This window comes from Coturnix japonica, chromosome 20, assembly GCF_001577835.2.
Source record: "Coturnix japonica isolate 7356 chromosome 20, Coturnix japonica 2.1, whole genome shotgun sequence".
Taxonomy (NCBI): domain Eukaryota; kingdom Metazoa; phylum Chordata; class Aves; order Galliformes; family Phasianidae; genus Coturnix; species Coturnix japonica.
Window position 1 is genome coordinate 2,138,055 of NC_029535.1, and position 20,357 is coordinate 2,158,411.

Here is a 20,357-nt window from a genome sequence, read left to right on the forward strand (position 1 = left end):
AGGGAAGGGAGAAGAGTCATGGTGGGGTGGGGGGGCTTTATTGTGGCACACTGTTGGCATGGCCAGGGGGATGTATCCATGCCTATGAAGGGTGGGCTCACATCACATGCACAAAAGCCATCATCTCCAATCTCCTGCCAGCAACACCCCATGCCCCTTCCCACCACTGCCCGGGCTGCGTGGTAGATTCTGTTTTCTATTCTTATGTTAATTTGAATTGAATTAAACAGCCAATTATACGTTATAAGGATACATTACAAATTAGATTAGCGAGCTGGCCTAAACCCTTTCCTCCCACCAGGAATCCCAAGCCAGGCATGGGGAAGCTTGCCCTGCTGAAAGGCCGCCCACTGCAGACTGCACAGCGAGCCATGGAGATCTAGGATTTTCTGCTCTCCAACAGATGACAGTTGTTGTGATGACACATGATTCCCTTTCGAATTAAAACGCTGACATCAGCTGAAACAACAAACCTCCCTGTGCCAGGCCTCTCCAGCTCAGCGCTGCCCTCCGCTCCCTGTGAGGAGCTGCAGCCGCCATGGGTGCTTCCCCTCGGCCTGCTCTGCTCTGGGCCCAGCAAACACAGCAACCTCCTGCCTTTTCCCTCTTGGATAAGGAGGGAAATACTGTCTTTCTTTAAAATACACTCTACAGCTGGCCAGCACTTCTCCCCTGCACATTGCTATTAATCATAGAAGACATGACTTGACCAAGGACCTGGGAACCACTCTCCTCAGAAGCATGGCAAACATCCAGTGACCCCAATTCTTCCCTGAGTCGTGCTCTGTGTGATTATCCACAAGGATCCAGGAGTTGCAGCCAAGCCCCGATTCAGAGAAATATTATTCACAGTGAAAAGGATAGAAATTTGCAGCATTATTGCAGGTAAATATTTGCCCTGTCAAATAACACTCAACAGTAAACGCGAGCCTAAGAAAGAAAATGTATTCCCAGTAAGGTACAAAGGAAATATGTCGACTGATGTGATTCATCGCACCCTAATCATCCAGATGACACAAAACACCATGGACTCTCCCACCCCTTACCTGCTAACGAAGCTTTTCCTGCAGCTAACACAAGAGCTTATTGCTGTAGGAACGTGACCCCCTAGGTATTTCAGACATTACATAGGGCTGGATGAAAAGCAGGCTGAGAAGTCTGCAGAGTGAATAAAACATTGCTATTTGTGAACAAGTGCTACTGTGACAGACACCAACAAAGCTTGTGCTCCTCTATGCATGGAGAGCACAGAGTGCTGTAGCCACAGGGGCAGCACAGTTGGTTCAGGTGGCAGGAGAAGGTGGAAGGCACCTGAATGTTGGAAACCCCAAAGAAACACTCCAATGCCAGCAAGAACCACAGCACAGTGCACACCACGAGGCTGCCGAGGGCAGCACTCCCACCTGTGCCTTCCAAAGCCCCGTGCCAAGATATGAAGCAGTGCTGATTTTCTGCATCAGCAGCTCTGGGGCTTAGCAATGGCAATTGATTTGCCTCATCTCTGCACGTGGACATCCTGCCTGTGAATAGCGGGGCCAATGAATTACTTGGGTAGAGTTGGAGGAATGCTGTAAGGAAGTATTTATTAACAGCCAGCCACATGCAATCTACAAATTGTCTTCAATGTTCTCCCAGCCCTTTTTAACATTAATTTTCACATGCTCAGGTTTTTGACTGAGGGAATGCAGTTGAAAAAGGAAAAACGAGTCCTTGCACAAATGTAAACGTGCACTGGAAGTGCGTGCACAACCTCCAGTAGCATGCAGACATGCCAGGAGACCAGCAGGAATGCAGGCAGCCCCACCACCAGCAGCAAACTGGGTTCTACCTGCCTGCTGAGACCTCTGTGCTCCTTTCCTTCCTGCAGTGTGGGATTTAAATCCCAAACGAATGTTGGTTCAACCAAAGAGCAATCAATCAAACTCTTTAACGTTCCCCAAGTTTCTCATCATTTCCTCCTATTGTTGCTTTGATTCACATTCTGCATGCTACGGTGAACCCTAGCAGCCAGTCAGCCTCCACCACAGTGCTGCTGGACATCACTGCCCTGGAATGGAGGTAGAGATTTACTTCTTCATCCTACCTGCCCTTTGTCCCCAGTGCTGTAGACATGGATCCCACAGGATGGGATTTCAATCAATCCCTTCTGAATGGTTTAAACCAAATTTGACAGTGCAAAAGAAGCCCTTTGTACAAGTTTCATAAAGCCAAATGTGCATGGAAAGGAGACACCAGAGTCCTAAACATTCACTTTTGCCCTGCAAACCTTGGATCTCCTTGTCTAGCTGCTACTTGGGTGAAGGGATTGCTACTATGGGGTGCCATGTTGCTAGGCAGGATGGAAAATGCAGGGAACTGGCCATGAGTATTCATAGCATACACTCATTTTTTACATCACCTGAGCTGTGGTTGACCTGCATCACCACTTCACTGCAAAAAAAAAAGAGCTAAAAATAATGGAGTTCTGCAAACAATTTATAGCAAAAGAAATCAGCCATATTGTAGGTTTTAAAGAGGCTCCCAAGTCCCTCTCCCCCCACTTCCCTCTTTTTTTTTAATCAGCATCTTATCCAGGACTGGAATCCTGTCAAGAACAGTGGATAGCGCACAACTCGAACTTCTTATTATGTGTATAGTGATTTTATGAATTCAGTGGGGAATGAAATGCAATTTTGTCAGACTTGTCTGTGTTCATAATGACCAAGTCAAATTAATCATGGTGGATAATACTCCTGTGTCAGCCATTCAAGAGATTTTTTAATAGAATTTTTCTGATTCATGTCTTGCAGTACATCAGATCCGTAGTAATGCAGGCACTTCTAAAAATCAGTGCAATTATGGCTTCTTGTTGGCCTGTCATTTTCCTGGAATAAAAATGTCTCTGCAAAAGTCATATACTGTATATAAACCAAAATGGAAAACAAAAATATAGTTACAATTAAGACTTGATTTTTCCTAAAGATTTAATATCTTCTCGAGGCCGTTATTTACAGGCAATACATAACACAATGGTGCATGATGCTGAAGATGGACTGGCTTATCACAGCACACACCGATTTTGTTCTGGTTGTCATTCTTCCTCTGATTGCCCTATGAGTTAGTGCTTTTGTAGGCATGGAAATGACTCTCCCATAGAACAAACAGGGGATAGGTAATGGGCCTGCAGTCAAATTATTGTGTTTATTAAAAATATATCCAAGAAAGCCCACAGAGATCCCAAAGGGCTCTTGCTCAGGAAAATCTCTGGTTCAAGAAAAGGTTACAGTTACCATAAAGGCAAATAGACATGCATGGGAGCAGCAGTGCAGCATTCAGCAGTGTATAAAGGATTAGTAATGGTACACTTATCCTTCTGAGGGAAGAGAGAGACCTCTAATTCCCCAGCGACAAAGACAGAAATGAGTTTGGGAAGAAGTTACCCCCAGGAATTAAGTGGAAGAAAAATGTAATCCACCCCAGCTCTCAGCCTTCCCATCCTTCATTACCTGGTGTTCTGCACTTATCGCCATGGAAGGGAGCACGGGGAAGGTCCCCACCAGGGCCAATGTGGGTGCCAGTTGATCTGCCCAACACCCACCCCATGCCACCAGGGAGAAACACTTCTGGGGCCATTTGGAGGGAGAAATGGAGACACACCACCATGTATTGTCCTCCCAAGAACTCAAGGCCTGCCTAAGGCAGCAGATCAGCAGTGAATGCTTCTTGAAGCCCCTCAGAGACCAGAACAACTCATCGCCCACTTTCACCTCTCTCTGTTTTTACTTACCTTCCACCTCCCTGCATTCCTATTAAGTAACTTCTGGAAATCAATATCCAGCAGCAGGAAGCTCCTCATGCTCCTTACAAAACATGCCCCAAACTCCTGCTTTGCAGGTTTGTTATTACTGTGTCACTGAACGCCATTTTCATGGGGCAGAGTACATCCAGGCTGTGCTTCCCCTACCTGTGCTGTCCCCAGCCACAATGGGACCCACACGGAAATGCTGCCTCTGAACTCCCATCTCCACCACTGAAGGAAACACCATGTTCCTACAGGCACAGACCTTCCCCTTCTAAACACCTGGGATACCCAGCTCCAAGTCTGCTGACGGCATTTTCAGGAGCACTCAATATTGGCTCATGCAAATATTGGCAAATAGCTGGAGCTACAATCCCTTTGTTGTGTCTTCATTAGCAGGACTCGAAGGCATATTTGATGCACAGCTGCTCTTCTTCACCTGCAGCAATATCTAACTGCAGTATCTGCCCTGAGCATGGGGAGATATCGCAGTACAGTTTTGTAGCTGTTCTTCCCCCAAGTCTTTCAAAATAAACGTGGCAGAGATCCAGGGGAAGCTTGGAGATGTGCAAGCTCTGTTCCATGTCAGCAAAGCAAACCCTCTGTCATCTGCCTCCCAATTGTTTATAAAGCTTGATTTTAAAACATATTCTGTAGGGACTGCACATTTGGGCAGAGAGGAGCCAATAGGGATCTAAAATTAGATCGACCAGATAGGACAAATGCAAACCCTTTGCTTTGCTTTCCTGGGCTCTTTGCTGTTAGTCAATACAAGGAATATGATAATATTCTACTCAAGAATATTATGCGTTTCTGGGAATTATTTGAGGAGTACAGACTTTACATAATTGCCTTTTTTTTTGTCTCATGGCATACTGAACTTGCATAATAAGATCAGTGCACTTCACAGAAATTCATTGTTGGGCTGGCTGGATTTGGTATTCTGCATCGAGCCAAGGGTACATTACATAATGATGTATAATGCACTGTAAGCAGGTCAAGAGATAAGGCAGCCTGCAAACAGTAATGGAGTGCATATGGGGAAGAATTAGCAAAAAGCACTCTAAGAAATTAATTCAACCTGGCTTCAGTCTAGCAAGGACTCAGAGCAGGAAGGAAACTTTATTCTGTACCCTGCTTATCCCCTTTCAGCTTTCATTTTGTTTTCCCATTGAGTTTAAAACTGACTTTGTGCCGCGTTTTGGATGGGTGCTCTGTAGCAAGTCTTCTACTTTGGGAGCTGGATGCACAGCCCCATTCCATTCGCTAAATTTCTGTTACTTAACATGAGCTGGGGCTGGGACCTGTGCTGCCCAAAGCATTGCTCACCACCAACACGCTCCAACTTTGGACCCACGAGCTTCCCCAGTTCCACTTGAGGCCCCAAGTCAAATTGACAAGGAAATGATGTATGCATGTATGCATGATGCAAAAAAGGCAATAAAGCCCACGAGTAGCAGCACAGCCCCTTCCCAGTGCCCAGACTCGATGTGTCTGATTAGCACAAGGACGGGGAGAAGTGGGGAGAGCCTGCATAATGTGTGCAAGGCAGCACCTCCCCCAGGGTGCCCAGCTGCTGCAGAAGCAATTTCACAGCTCATCATCCATTATGAGATTAAAATAATTTATTTTTTTTTTCCTCCTGTGAAGTACTAATAAATTGTGCGGGCAGAGCAGAGTTAGCATTTACACAAATGGTAGTGAATCACCCACCTAGTTATTTCTTAATGGATTGAGTATCTGCTTTCCTCCTTATCCTGTCATTTCCAAAACTAAAGATGCAAACCTGTTTATCTGCTCTGTTCAGCCACAGGGTAATAGGCACAAAGGCAAAGAGGGGCCCTGCCCAGTGATTCCCAGGGAAAAGCACCAAAACATCACTGTGAAAGGGGAAATAAGCTCCACAAAAGGCCACCTGAAATCACCCCAGAACTCACTCACTTCTCCTTCTGGGTGCAAAACTCGCTGAGGCATCTCTGACACAATGCAGCTTCCATGGTACATCCAGTGAAGATGTAAAGCTGCAGTCAGAGCAGAGCTAATGGCTCTGGGAACATCCCTGCTGTATTATGGTATCAGACAAAGCAGGCTTGTCTAATGTTTAAACTTCCAGCGACAAATGCCTACAGCAAATATGTTTAATGTATTTATTCAGTGCTTCTTATGCACCTGTCACCTTTGTAGCTAAGGTGCTGCTTACCTCTTTTTATATTATTAAAATTGAAAACATATTGGTGCTTTGTGACATGCCACGCTCTCCCTTCCCCTTTCTTCTCTCCATCCCTGAGAGCAGCTTGATATCCTTTACCATCCCATCCCTTGCATAACATTGCAGACTGCCAGGAAGTGGTTGAAATGGGAAAAGGAAATTAACTGGAAGCCCTGGAGCAATAAATCAGCCTCCCATGTTATCCTCAAGACTCTCAGCCCCAGACCTGGCCCTTAGCACCAGGAGAGGCACCAGCACCAGACACTGAGTCAGTCCTGAGAGAAGGTGTCAGGAGCATCCCCTAATGTTAAGCTCAACAACTGGGTTTGGACAAGTGATGCCTCCAAACAAGGCCAGGCAATGTTAATTTGAAGCTGAATGTGACCTGGGCTGGTAGGGCAAAAGAGAAGTTAAAGATTGCCTTTGGAACCAGGATGCTTCCCTCCTTGCAGACACTGAACATTCAGAATTCATCCATGCTCCAGCCTGCCCCATCTGTGAGAGGTTAAGGGCAACAGCTGGGATCTCTCTTTACTTCTTTTGAGTTTACTGAGCTTCTAAGAGCCACAGCCACAAACCTTCCTCCACTACCACCAGCACTAGAATGTTATTCATTCACACACTTATCCAAGGCAGAAGCTGTCATGTCACAGGAGCACAAAGGTGCCGGGCTGTTAGGGAAAGCACGAAGCACCAAGAGACTCATGACAAAATGATGAGAACCGTAACCTGGTGCACAGCCAAGTCTCCAAATCCCCAGCGTAGGTGTGAAAATCTCAACCTTAAGCCTCCAATATGTAAATTTGGGGGAAAAAAGCAGCTTTTATCTTTAACAATTTTAACATATTTTGGTGGGTTTTTTTTCCTTTAATAAAAATAAGCTTATGTATGGAATCACACACGTCACTCTGAGTGTCTCATCTACGTCCTAACTCACAGATGTCCATCAAATACCCTCTAGAGAAGAAGTGGCCATGACGGAAAAAGTAGCTACAACCACAGGATCACAGAGTGGCTTTGGTTGGAAGGGACCTTAAAGATCATCAAGCTCCAACCCAACTAGAAAAGATCCTGACACAATGAGGGTTGAAAGCAGAAACAGATTTGCCCTTACTGCTCAATGGCTTCTGCTGTCATCTTTTAAAGTGTGGACAAGACGTAAATATGCCCACAAACTCAGAGTTGAGTGTTTCTATAGAAGCTATAGTTCAGAAAGACACCAAACCATGTACCTGGTGCCCTTCTGGCTGTTAACAAAAAAGAGCATTGTAGGTAGACCGAAATGTGACCAAAATGGTCTGAAGAAAGATCCCCAGAGAAGCTCCTGTTCCTACTCTTGATATCAAACAACAGAGGTTGGAAGCAGACCCCTGCACCAACCAGGTCCGTGGTGGAAATGGGCACCCAATGGGTGTTTGCTTCCAGACTGTGCTGGTTGCTGGAGCCTGGGAAAGTGCTAGTGCCCAGCACGAGGCTCGGCTGCAGAGCTGCGTGTTTGCTTTGGAAGTCAGCTGGAATTCTTAAAATAAATTGGCTAAATTGTCTTCCAGAGACTGATGGCTTTTCTTCTCTTCCCTCCTTAATAAACTTGCAGGGGTATCTTTATTGTTATGTCTAATTTTAGGGAAAACTAACATTTCCTGAGATTCAATTTCGCTCATAATTGTTGGAAGGAAACTAAATTGTCTGCTGTAAACATTCACTGTATTGTGTGAAAAGTATCTTTATTGCAGCCCACTGGGAATACCAATAAAACCCCCAGTCCTGGCCCTTCCTCACTTCTTTTTTTCCCTGTAGCTGCCTTTTTTCTCTCCTGTCCCCATTAACGTCAGTTCAAACATTCTGCAGTCAGGCCACGAGAACTTAAAATATATTATTTAACAATCAAGAGTAGAATAAAGGCTTGTGAGCAGCGAGATCCTTTCTCCCTTCTCCTCGCTGCTTTCTATTACAGCAAATGAGAACGGCTATTCCATTTGTGTGCGTGCGTGCTCAGAGTTGATGAAAAAAATCTCATTAGTTTAGTCTGACATATACTCAATACAGCCTATGTACATATATATATATATTTCATTTTATTCTACAGCTGCAAAATGATACTAAATTTCATCAGATTGGAACGAAAACTGTGGTCTTGGAACATTTCCCTTTAAGGGTCTTATATTTATTCAGAATTCATGAATCATTTTCCCGTAATACAACCATAATTATTCTTAAAGTGTTATGTTTGAAGGTTTAATATGAAATACTTGCAAAAAGCTCTTTTTCACTTTGATAGTTTGTAATCTTCATGGTAATCAGATCAGTTAGCCCTTCACACAGCAGCCTGGAAAATACAATTTAATATGAATCTCATAGCCTTCACTCATGTTTTAATTAAAGTAATAAAAGCCAAGTCATATTTTGCCCTTTCCAGTGTACACAAATGTATAGACCTGAGCACACAGCATGAGCGCAGACACTTTCGGTGACTGCTGATGAATTTCCAGGCTTGAGATGAATCTCAGAGGTTGCTGCCCATGACAGCAGTGTCACTGATGGTCAACGAGCAGAGCTACAATGCAGGTGATGGGCAGCGCACTGGGTCAGCTTTGCCACTTTTTATGCCATTATCCTTCACATGGACAAACTGTCAGGTCTGCTCTCCTGCCCGGCTGCATGAGCACATAGATTTTGGAGCAAACACGTGGACCTGGTGTTAGCAGCAGTGTGCTTGCTCTTGGGATGCACAACCTCAAGCCAGGGTCATGGAAGTGCAGAATTGGGACTGAGCCCACCCTGCACAAATTTGGACAGCCCCACACCCTTGGGGAGCAGAGGGCTCGTCCTGTGGCCACAGAGGTGCCTTCCTGTTTGCACAGGCCTCCATCCAAACTCTGAAGCAGCAAGCAACATTTTTCCTGCTGGAAGTGAGCAGTTCCCCAACTAATCACTCCTCAGTGGCCACAGACCCAAACACAGGTTCCAATGGGACAGGAGAAGTAATCCATCACTTGGGGTAGGAAATCCCAAGAGCACAAGGCCTGGAATCTTTTTAGTATCTCTGCAGCCCACGATGCTATGTTTCCCCAAATAAACACCATTTCCCAAAGCCACTCCCCAGAGGTCCATACCAGAAGCAAAGGAACCTCTGCATTCACAAGCAGGATTCAAAACCAACCTCCCAACAGGGCGCAGCAGAACATCTTGCTTATCACAGCTTAGAAATCAGAGCTCAGCAACTGAGAACACGGCAGCCCCAGCTCCCCATCTCATGGCTTCACAGCAGTAATTTGGCTCTCAACAGCAGTGGCTGACTAGAGGGGCAGGAGTGGAGGTTTTTCAGCACACACAGCTTCATATCAATGCGATGCTGGGGGTTCAGAAGTGTGAACTGCTCCCCCCGGAGCTGCCCAGGTTCCCCCACGTTTTGCATCAAAGGCAGCAGCTCTGCAGGCTCCACATGCACTCACTTCCAGCGGCATGGAGCACAGTAGGAAATCTTTGATAAAGTGATAAATGTTGTTGGCTGCATACCATCTTCCTCTATATTTTGCTGCTATTTTATTAGCTGTCAGCTGGCTTTAACAGCTCATCAGCACTGCTAGACAGCCAGCCCATGTGCTCCTTATGCCACGGGAGCCACTCCGCTCCCCAGCAGGCCTCCTCCAGAATGACTTAGCCTGGCCAGATGCTTGGAATCACAGAATCACAGAATCATTAAGGCCAGAAAAGACCTCTGAGATCATCAAGTCCAACCCTCAACCCATCACCACACTAAACCATGACCCCAAGTGCCACATCTCCATCTTTCTTGAACACCGCCCTCCACACCGCCTAACAGATCTTGTCAGGTGAGTAAGTTGCTTTTTTTATACCCCTGGAGTAAATGCAGAAGAAACAAAGATGATTCATTCGGTCTCAGAACTGCTCGGTCACGTTAGTTTTTCACTCCGTGATGTTTTTCAAACACCCTATTGTTAACAACTTAGGAGTTGTATTACTGTACTCTCCAAGCACTACACAAGCAATGGAAGCTTTGGTTGCTAAGATGGAAGTTACAGGAATTGCTTCCTGACTTCACTTTGTAAAAATTTCACTGTCACATGAGAGTTCATACAAAATTCACAAGCCTGGATCATCAGCTATAATGCTGTGCTCACCTCCAAAACCCCATCTGGAAGGGATTCCATTAGCTGCTGATTGTAATAAATGTCGTGTAACACTCTACTGTTCATTCTAAAATAGTACATGAGATTTCTCTTGAACTGTCTGCCAAGAAAGGCATTTAATATCTATCAATGTCTTCTCTCTATTTTTTGTTCTCTTGCACAACATATGAAATGACACAGCATTGCTTTAAGAACAGTAGAAAAGAAGTAAAATCTTAGTACAGCTGCAGTGCACACTACGACTTCCACCACACCGCCAGCACAGTTTAGTCCTTCCTTTCAACTTAGTGAGCACAAAGCTCACTTCTCTTCACCAGGGATCTTTAGATATATATACTTGTACATATATAGAGACATGCATGCATATATAGGCAAGAAAGTCACATGCAAGGCAAGGCGCGTGATACCAGTAGACCTTCAGGAGCATCAGAGCTCTCCATGCTTGGAGGCCTGAGTTTCCCCTTTGACATTCTTTTTCTAATGTCAGTGATTTTCTCTAACCCTGACCATCATCTGACCATCATCCGTTCATGTGATCAATACACAGCCTAGATCAACAGATTACAAAGACTCTGAGACCTATCTCCTCCAGTTTAAAATGAACTTGTGGTTTGTTTATTTTTCAGATGCAAAGACCAATCACACTCCTTAGAGTATCACACTCCATAGAATATCCCAGGTTGGAAGGGATCATTGACTCCATAAATTCATCCAGGGACCTGAGTGGAAATCACAGCCACATTACAGTGGGCTCTGAGCTTTCTCCTGCCACCGTGCCGTGTAGTCTTTAGTGGCACGAGTCAAGGGAAGAGTTGCCTATGAGTCCTGCCCAGCCATGTGTATGGTCATCTTCCAGCCTTCCTTCTAGAGGAAAGCCAGGCCTGAGCAGCAATGGTGGTCACCATGAACAACCTGCTGCAACTATAAGCCTCAGGCAATGGGGATAAATAGCTGAAAACTCCTCCAAACTCACATGTCATGAGAGGTGAGAGACAGAACAACACAAACACACGTTATCCCCTAGCAATTGCACTGCCAGCAATGGAGCATCCTCACCAAAAGTCAGTGATGGAGGCAAAACACAAGGGAGGAATGCCCACACTGGTCCTGCCCTCCACCTCCTGACAGGGAGGAAGCAAGGAATCATTAAGATTGGAAAAGACCACTAAGATTAACCCAACCACCAAAGAAAGCAGCAGGAATTAGGGAAGGACTGAGTGTCTTCATTAACAACCCCTAATTGCCCTCCCAGGCGGTGGCTCCCGGCTGCCCAGAGCGATGAGTGCTTCAGGCTGCACTCTGCCCACCAATGGACCACTGATGCTCACCCTCAGGTATCTGCTGGAGACTAGTTTTATTTTACCAACTGTTGCTGTTTCTCCACCATTCAGCCAAGCTGGGTGGGAGGTTTGGGAGGTGGGAGTGTGGAGTGTCTGCCAGGATTGTGACAAGGTTTGATGGCATGTTTTATAGCAGAGTCTGCCAGGAGGAGCTCTGTCTCATCTCAGCACTCGCAGCATGCCAGGAAGGTATCAGAGGCTTCCCATGCTGTCATTAATTTCTAATTATGCCATCAGTTACTTTCTCTATTATTGCTTATTTACCAAACACAGCTTTATTGTGACATCTAGCTCCTCATAACTAACAAACCCATTGTTATGCTAAAACTAATGTTCTAAACGTTATTTATTATTTGATAAACCTTGTGTAACCCTGAATGAGGACATTAAATGGCAAGAACACTACTTCAAAATCCCATTTTAAATAAGTCACCAAGACAGCTGTGCCTTTATAAAACACATTAGAGTGGCACTCAGAGCACATATGGCTCAGGGATATATACAAATTATACAATTTCTGTCATTCGGTCAAATAAGAGGGACGTTTTGACCCCAGAAATGAGTCAAATGTAAGTTGTAATTCAAGCCCCACCGGAGGCCCTGCTGTAATGCATCCTGACGGCTGATCAAGGAGCCCTGACCATTTGACCCAGCAGTTCAGCGACTCACTGTATCTATTATGGCTAATACAGACCCCAGCTTGAAGATGTACGGGGATAAACAGATAAAGGGCAATAGACACGATAGATAAATGTTGATTTATCCACATCCAAGCACACATACATGTGCAGATGGATTCCATACGTGCAGGAATGGGCAGGCATGTGCAACCTCACACCAACATTTGTAAAGGGACACATCTGAAAACAGATGTATATGTGTGTGTGTATGACAAACCTAACCTCCCTCAACTCCATTTCCCCCAGTGCAGTTATTCAGTTGAGCTCCTGCCGACTTGCATACAGCAAGAGAAACCCCAGCTTTACTCTATGCCACGTGGAAATATAGTGTCAAAATTAATGAGAATATGTTAAACACCCACAGACACAGCAGTAGGGTCCTTGCTGTGCTCTCAGCCACAAAGGGAAGGAGCTGCTTATGGCAAAGCTTCCTTCTGGCTTGAATAAATGACACTGATGTGTAACAGTGTTTGCACAAGGAGTAGCGCAAATTAACTTGTCGGTATAGAAACCAGAGTGCTGCTCAGCTGGAACAAGTCGTGCACAAAAAGCTTCTGGGATTATGATCTAAAGTGCCCGGAGGAGCAGCCAGAGAAAGGTGGTGGAAAGAGGAGAAACGTGGAAAACACACACATCAGCATGACAGCATTTGTGGGATCCCCACATCTCAAAGCCAAACCCAACACACTCCCACCCAATTGCGGATTTTGCCCTATTTGAGGTTACTTTCCCTATCAGAAAGGACTCGATGAATGCCTTCCCTTTGCAAATGACTTTGCAGGTGTTTTTGTTTCTTTAACGTGGCCTGGTTGTGGTTCTGTGCATTTCTTGGGATTTTTCCTTCTTGTTGCTTGGGGGTGGGGAAGGAAAGAAGAAAAATGGGCAGGGGTGAGGAATGATGCTCTGCTGATTCAGGAGACACATCAGATCCCTCACTCATCTCAGGGGTCAGATGGCCACGACTGTTTGATCAGATGTCAGCTTGCATTTATGCTCCGGCTCCTGCTGGGGGTTGAGTTACATTTCACATTCGACTCATTTCTGGGGTCAAATGTCCCTGCTATTGGATGGAACAAGAGGAATTATTTTCCCCAAGCAGCCTGTGCTGGTGCAGGTACGGATCTGTCAGTGCTCTCATTGTGTTTTAGGCTCCTGCATTTCTGCATTTAGCTCTCAGCTGAGACAAACCTCTTTGGGGATGAAAACAAGAAACACGGAGTACAGCACACAAGCAATCACATAAAAGAAGATTAGGAGGAAAGCAGATCAGCTGGCTTTACAATGCTCATGGCAGTTGGTTTGTACAAGTTGCAGCAAGTTAGCAGTGCAGAAGAAGGAGAGGGAAGCCATCCTGCCTTCCCCTCCTGTTATGAGAGGCTGCTTAGGATGAAGACCATGGAAGTGGCCGTGAGAAGGTGATGTTGGGAGGCTGCAGCTTCATGATGCTTTCCAGGGACTGCTCAGCGCCAGAGCTGCCCTAGATGCAGGCTCTGCTGTGGTAAAATGAGAGTAATCTTATCTGTGTGATGGGAAGGGATGGCTCCGGAGCTTAAGCAGTTTTTATGTCTCTGGATGAGAAAGGTAAAGCATTACCATGATGGACAGGAGCCATTTAAGTGGGAGGAGATGTGGTAAACTGAATTCTGCTTCCCACCTAACTCTCTGTATAAATTATGAAAAGAAAATGAAAGAAAAATCACCAGAAAATGCAAACTACAGACCCAGAAGCAAAAGGCAAGTCCCTATAGCCCAGAGCAGTGTGAGCATACAGCCCTGGTGAAGCTCCATCTGCAGTGTTCATTATGGCCAAGCAGCTCAGGACCACAACAGGGGGAAAAACATCATATCCATCAATTATGATGTGCTGGCTCCTGTAATTAGTGTGCAGGACTTGTCTTTATCCCCACGAGTGCTGCGGACCAGGCACTATCCCACCTGTTTTATGTGGGCATCCAGGGGCTGATGATTTAGCTGCCGCTCAAATGGGGCTGTGAAAGTGCTCTCCTGCTGTTTAACGTACTCGTTCAGGTTCCAACAGGTTGAGCAAACAATAAAAAACATCTGGATTCCTCATTTCATTAGAGGCACTGTATTATTAGTAATAAAGTCATGACCAGTGCCATAAAGAACTCAGTGGTAAACAGGCAGTGATGTGAGCATATGTGGGGGGTGTGAACTGACAGTGATGATGGGAGAAGTCTCAGAAGGGGCATGAGAGGACCCTGAGCTCCCCATCACGATGTTCCCCACCCCACAGAGCCTGTCCCCTGGGGCACAAAGCAATCCCAGACATGCTGTCACCAATCACCCACAGCTGAATTCAGGGCATAGTCCAGAGGAGGGAAAGGCACAGTGTAGAGTAACCCATCAGTTTATTAATTGCTTTGTAAACAAGCTGCTGCTCATTTCTGATGGTGCCATCACCTGTCCAGATGCTCTGGGCAGTGCAGGGTGGGATGAAGCTAAACTCCAACCCTGGGGCCACCCTGTTCCCTTCTGCCTTTACTCGAGCTGTGACAATTCCTGGTGCTGATCACCAGCAGTGCCTTGGTTGGTTGACTTTGTGTTTGAACAGCTGAACCACCTCAAAGTGCAAAGTTTACAGCTCCTTCCCCACTCCTGGAAATACTTCTTTCACAAGCACAACCCTCCACCCGTGTCATCTCACACTCTAATAGGATGAACAACAGGTTTTCATCCTGTTCAATATACAGATCATTTTCTCATCATAGGTACCCAAGTTAGATATTCACCAGCCTCCTAATTTATAGCAATGCTGTGGCAACTCCCAACCCTGGCAGCAGGAGTACACTGACATCTCACCCCATGCAGCTTCAGCAGCATTTGGGGATAGATGGAAGATTAGAAGATAGATTGGATAGATGGAAGTCCTTCATGGCCTTGCAATGCACTGAGTTCACACTGGACTCATCACAGTTTGCACTGCACGTGGCTGTGGTGATACAACCAAGTGGCTCAACTCAATCCCCGGATGAGGGATTTGATAAGAATATTAGTGACAAACTTGTGTTTTCCCTTTAGGTGAGATGCTTCATGCCAAGGATCACAGAAGAACACAGGTGGGACCACCTCTGACCTCCCAGTTGGAAGGACAGGTAAGCACGTGCTGAAGTTCTCCCCTCCCAGCAAGACCTCAGCATGTGCCTATAAGTATGTATTGATGTATAGACATTCAGGGTTCACTGTAGAGCTATTCCTGCTCTATGAGTTCACAAAGGCCCCTGTGAGATGTGAACAGTTCTATTCTGATCCTCCCCACGAGGGTTCATAGCTCCAGAACAGGAAACCTTTGATTCCTTTCTTCTCCCCCAACCAGCTCACTGTCAACCTATTCAGCTACAGTAAATGCTCTGCGTGGGGGCAAAGAGAGGCACCCACACTACACACAGTGCTCAGATACCTCACCTCTAGAAACACCAGTTGCACCTCCATATACACTGAAGGATGCTGACCTCTTCCTTCTGCTGTCCCAGGACCTGGAGATCTCATAACACTCAAGCTTTGCCATGGCCTATGTCTCCTAGAAAGCCTCCCCCACCCTGTGCACACAACCCACCCAACGCCAACAACGCTTACCTGATTTGCCGACAGAAACTCCTGGGTATTGTCGTTCATTCCCATGTACATGTTCTCCCCATCAAACTAGAATGGCAAAAGAAAGTTAGAGTTAGAGAAATGCCATCTGTGTGCCAGGGTTATGTGCTTCCCTGGCTCTTTCCAGAGCCAAGATTTGCAGAATGAAATCCTGAGCTGGTCCTTGTGTACTTCTGAGCGTGTATGAGCTCATGAACATCACTGATATTGCAATGGGATGTGGTAGCATCGCATAGTTATGGTAATTCTTTCAGCAAAATGAAAGAATGAGTCACTCCAATTCAAACTAATAAACCAAAACTGTGCAAAGCTGTGCAAATTCGCAGATTCAGCCAGCAGCAAACAGTGCTGAAATGAAGTTCTGCCTAAAATTCCCACTACACCATCAGTGAACTATAAAAAGACAGTTTCTATCAGTGGAAATTTCCAAGACAGCAGGTCACCTTCAGTCCTCTTCCAGACACCTATGTGTTCCTTTATCCCCAAGCAGACACAGGATGTGCACAAGGGGTTCTACCCTAAACCCCAGAATGGGGCAGTCTGGTGTTGTTTGCAAACTCTATGTGCAAGAAGACATATTTCCTTCCCTTCTCGTCCCCTCCTGTCCGCTGGGACTGCATCTCTGTGGATGGGGATCCAGAGGCACCCTGAGCACAGTGTGTTCCTATGGCTTCTGCAAGTCTGCCTGCTGCCTTCACCTGGTTCTGAGCTGCTAGATCCAGCCATTAGATGCAAAGCCACCATGGAGAGCTGCAAAGCTCTTCTTGTTAATTAGCTACAGCTGATCACTTGCTCCGGCTCCAAATGAAGGAAAAATGCCATCTAGAATTGACTCAAAGTGTAGTTGGGGCAGTTCTGGAGGTGAAGTTCACAAATTAATTATGGCAATAAAATAGGATATGCTGTAAAACACACCCAAGACAAGAATGGAGGTACAGCTGTGAATGACACTGTGCACTTAACAAGGGGAAGAGCCAGCCCTCTTGCCCTTACAACCGGATGATGAATTGCAGATTGTTCACCCTGTACACGTCCCTTTGCTCTCCAATGTGAGGCTGACAATCAGTTATGCCTTAACAGAAACAGGCCACATTAAGGCCAATAAAAGAGAAATCTAAATAAAGCCAGGTGAAGGTTTTTGCGTAGGCTATTAATTACACTTCCATTTCTCCGAGTGCCACTGGATTAGCTATTAAAGCCTGCAGAGTTAGCAAAGCCCTGCGTGGCATCAGAGTGCACAGACACCTCTAATTGCTGAACCCTCCTCTGGGACAGCACAGAAAACCAATTAAGAGCAGAAAAATTACAGCGATTCACCAGCTAACAGCAACTGCAGTGGGACGGAGGGAGATCCCCACACGTGTGCAGGATTCCCTATGACCTCTCAGTGAGGAAGGAGCAGCAGGGTGCAGCAAGCACCAGCATCCCTAAGGGCTTTCCAGGACCAGCAGCAATTCCAGAAGCAGGACACACTGAATGGAATTTCCCTCTGTGTGTAAAATGATTGCCAGCACAGCCGCTGCTGCTAACGCGCTCTCAGCTGGAGCTGACGGCTTTCCTGGTGTGCAGACTCAATCAGCTCCACAGCCTAAAAACCCACTGCCAGCCCGAGCGGAGCAGGCTGTGTTTGCAATGGAGATGGCATGAGGTGGTGGAAAGGCTCAGCACTGACAGCACGGCAGCAGAACTGGCTGTGGAGAGTCCATCTCTTTGGAACAGGGAAAGCAATGGACAAAGCATCTTCCACTGCAGAGGGGACAGCTCTTCTTTCTCCATCCAACTCTATTTGTCAGTTGTTTTTTTTTTATGGCATTTTATTATTCCTACCTCCATTCCACACTTCCTTCTGCCCTTTATGCCTTCATAATAACTGTAATGAATCCTTCCTTCAAAATTACTGTGCCTCTGATTGCCAGATTAAACAGAGAGCCTGAAAATCAAGGCTCGAAATACCACTGGAACTCTGGAAGTTCCCCAGTGCTGATTTTTATCTCCTCTCTCCCAGGCGATGAGGGTGCAAACTAATTTATTAGGAATTCTCCCACATCCAGCCTGGCCTTGAATGCCTGCAGGGATGGGGCATCCACAGCCTCCTTGGGCAGCCTGTTCCAGTGCGTCACCACCCTCTGTGTGAAAAACCTCTTCCTAAGATCCAACCTAAACCTCCCCTGTCTCAGCTTAAGACCATTCTCCCTTGTCCTATCACTGTCCATCCTCATAAACAGCCGTTCCCCCTCCTGTTTAGATGCTCCCTTCAAGTACTGGAAGGCCAAAATGAGGTCTCCCCGGAGCCTTCTCTTCACCAAGCTAAACAAGCCCAGTTCCCTCGACCTTTCTTCATAGGAGATTTGCTTGAGGCCTCTGATCATCCTAGTGGCCTCCTCTGGACCCATTTCAATAGCTCTGCAACATTTTAGTATGTCCCATTGGTTCCAAGCATTTCCTCCCCATTCACCATGCTCTGGGTGCAGACATTCTGTACTCAGACCCCAGATTCAACACACCTGTGCTGAATGATGCACGTGTGGAGCAGCAGTTACCTTTTCCAGGTCCTTGCTGATTCACAAGGAGTCTGCTCTTGCACTGCTGTCTTAATCATGCCTTTGCTCTTTTGCAATTACTTCATTTTTGTTGTTCTTCTGTTAACAGAAGCAGCCCATTGAGCAAACTGGCAGCTGTGGCTAATCCTCAGCTCTCCTGCATGGACTGGAGATGAGCAGAGGGAGCTGTGAGTGCTCTGTGTTTGAAACCCAGGAGTCTGAAACCCGCACAGTCAGAGCTGGGACTGGGAGCGGTGGGGATGATGCGCTGTGATCCAACATCACACCACGACCCAACATCACACTGTGACCCAACATCACGCTGCACCCGGGGGCTTCCCCCAGCCCCATGGCATTGTCAGAGCTGTAGACAAGCCCAGAGGGTCACATAGGGCCCATGTTAATAAGATGTGAGAAAAACAAGAGGCGTGTGCAGCAAGCTGGGGCAGCCCCAGGCCAAGTGCACTGAGGGATCGGCTCTGAGCAAACACATGGGTAAATGTTTGTTCACAGGGAGGGACCTGCTAGAAGGACATACAGCCCTGCCAAGGCTGGGGAACGTGCTATGTGCACTATCAATGCCAATGCAGCAGTGATCAAAAGCAACCATCACCGAGCAGCTACTTAATGCCTTGAGGAAGGAATGGGATGCTCCCAGCCAACCCTACTGCTCAGAGACACAAGCACTGCCCTCCATTTGGCTCCTCGTGCAGGATGCAGTATCAGGTCCCCTCTCAGCCATGGCATTTTTATTTCCTGGGTGCTGGGTGCACTGGGACAACACCTGTCATGGTTGGGGTGCACCTGGTCTCCATGTCCTCAGCATGTCACAGAGAGCAAACAGAGAAAATCATAGAAACATAGATTCTTTAGCAACTTCCAGCCCTGCATCCACACAGTGATGCTCTGGGACACCTGCCCCTCGGCTCAGCCCTATGGGCAGCAGCACAGCACCCAGCAGCCCCCAGTGCTGCAATGGATGGAGCTGTCAGCACACAGCCCTGGGATGGGAACAGCTCACTGCAGCCCTGCCCCCAGTGTGAGGCCGCCTGCAGAGCCACGCTGTGATTTCCTACAGGAGTCATTTAGTATCACACCTCCCCGGAGAGTACAGGGCTGAGGTTAGCTTAATCTCTTTAACTGCAGTTTCCCCCATTAAGGTCTTTACACAACCTCTGGCCCATAGTGATCTACTTAGCATTATTTATTTGTCCACTGCAATGCTTGGATGGCCCCCTTCGTTGCTGCTGTCAGAGAGGGTCATGGGTTCAGACACAGATTTACAAACCCCACTCCCGCAGGAAAGCTCCGTGTTTCCCAGCTTCCATGCAGCCACCAGCCTCAGTGATTACTGCAATCTGCCTCTGGACAAATGTCATTAGAAGGCAGCAAAGCAATGCAGATGTGGCAGTGGAAGTGCATCTGCAAAAGGGCTGCACAACCAGGCACTGATGGGAGCCAACTGGTTCCCATGAAGCAGCTATATAATACTAAATCATCACAGGGATGCATCTCGTGGATGCAGGTGAAGGCTTAAGCCTTAAAACTATTAGGAAAAGTACTTATTTTTATAAAACAATATACAAATAGGATAAATCTACAGTAGCAGTTCTTTCCCAAACACAGCAGAAGCAGGAGCACAGCTGGTGATGCCAAGGGGTGACCAAGGTATGACAAACAGCGGTCCAGAGATTGTACTTGTAGGTCTGACTCCTTCACTCTGAAACCAAAAGCTCTTAGAAGCCAAACCCAACTCATCCTGAGACCAAAGGGAAGGTTCTTCTGCTCACAGTCAGCAAAAGGACATCCAGTGGGTTTTAGCAGGACAGTCATAGACGAGAGAGCTGGATTATAATCCATCCAGTTCATAATAGAAGTGATCTAGAAGGATTCAAGTTTATTAATGAGAAAAAATTATGCAGGCTGGCCACAACTAAAAGCCGTCTTTGAATGGCTTTGTGTTAAGAGTCTCACAGCACTAAGTGGCATTGAGGAAATGGAAGATTAAATTTAATGTCAATAAATGCAAAGTAATGCACTGGAG

The 20,357-nt window shown here is 46.4% G+C and overlaps 1 protein-coding gene across 1 annotated transcript in view; it reads right to left on the reverse strand.

Annotated features, from left to right (window-relative positions):
• The window catches only part of TOX2 (TOX high mobility group box family member 2), a 101,609-nt gene that overhangs the window by 46,009 nt on the left and 35,243 nt on the right, over window positions 1-20,357 (reverse strand). The window contains exon 2 of the mRNA XM_015881385.1: window positions 15,756-15,821. Coding sequence (XP_015736871.1) covers window positions 15,756-15,821 — 66 coding nt within the window. The remainder of the gene's footprint in view (window positions 1-15,755; window positions 15,822-20,357) is intronic.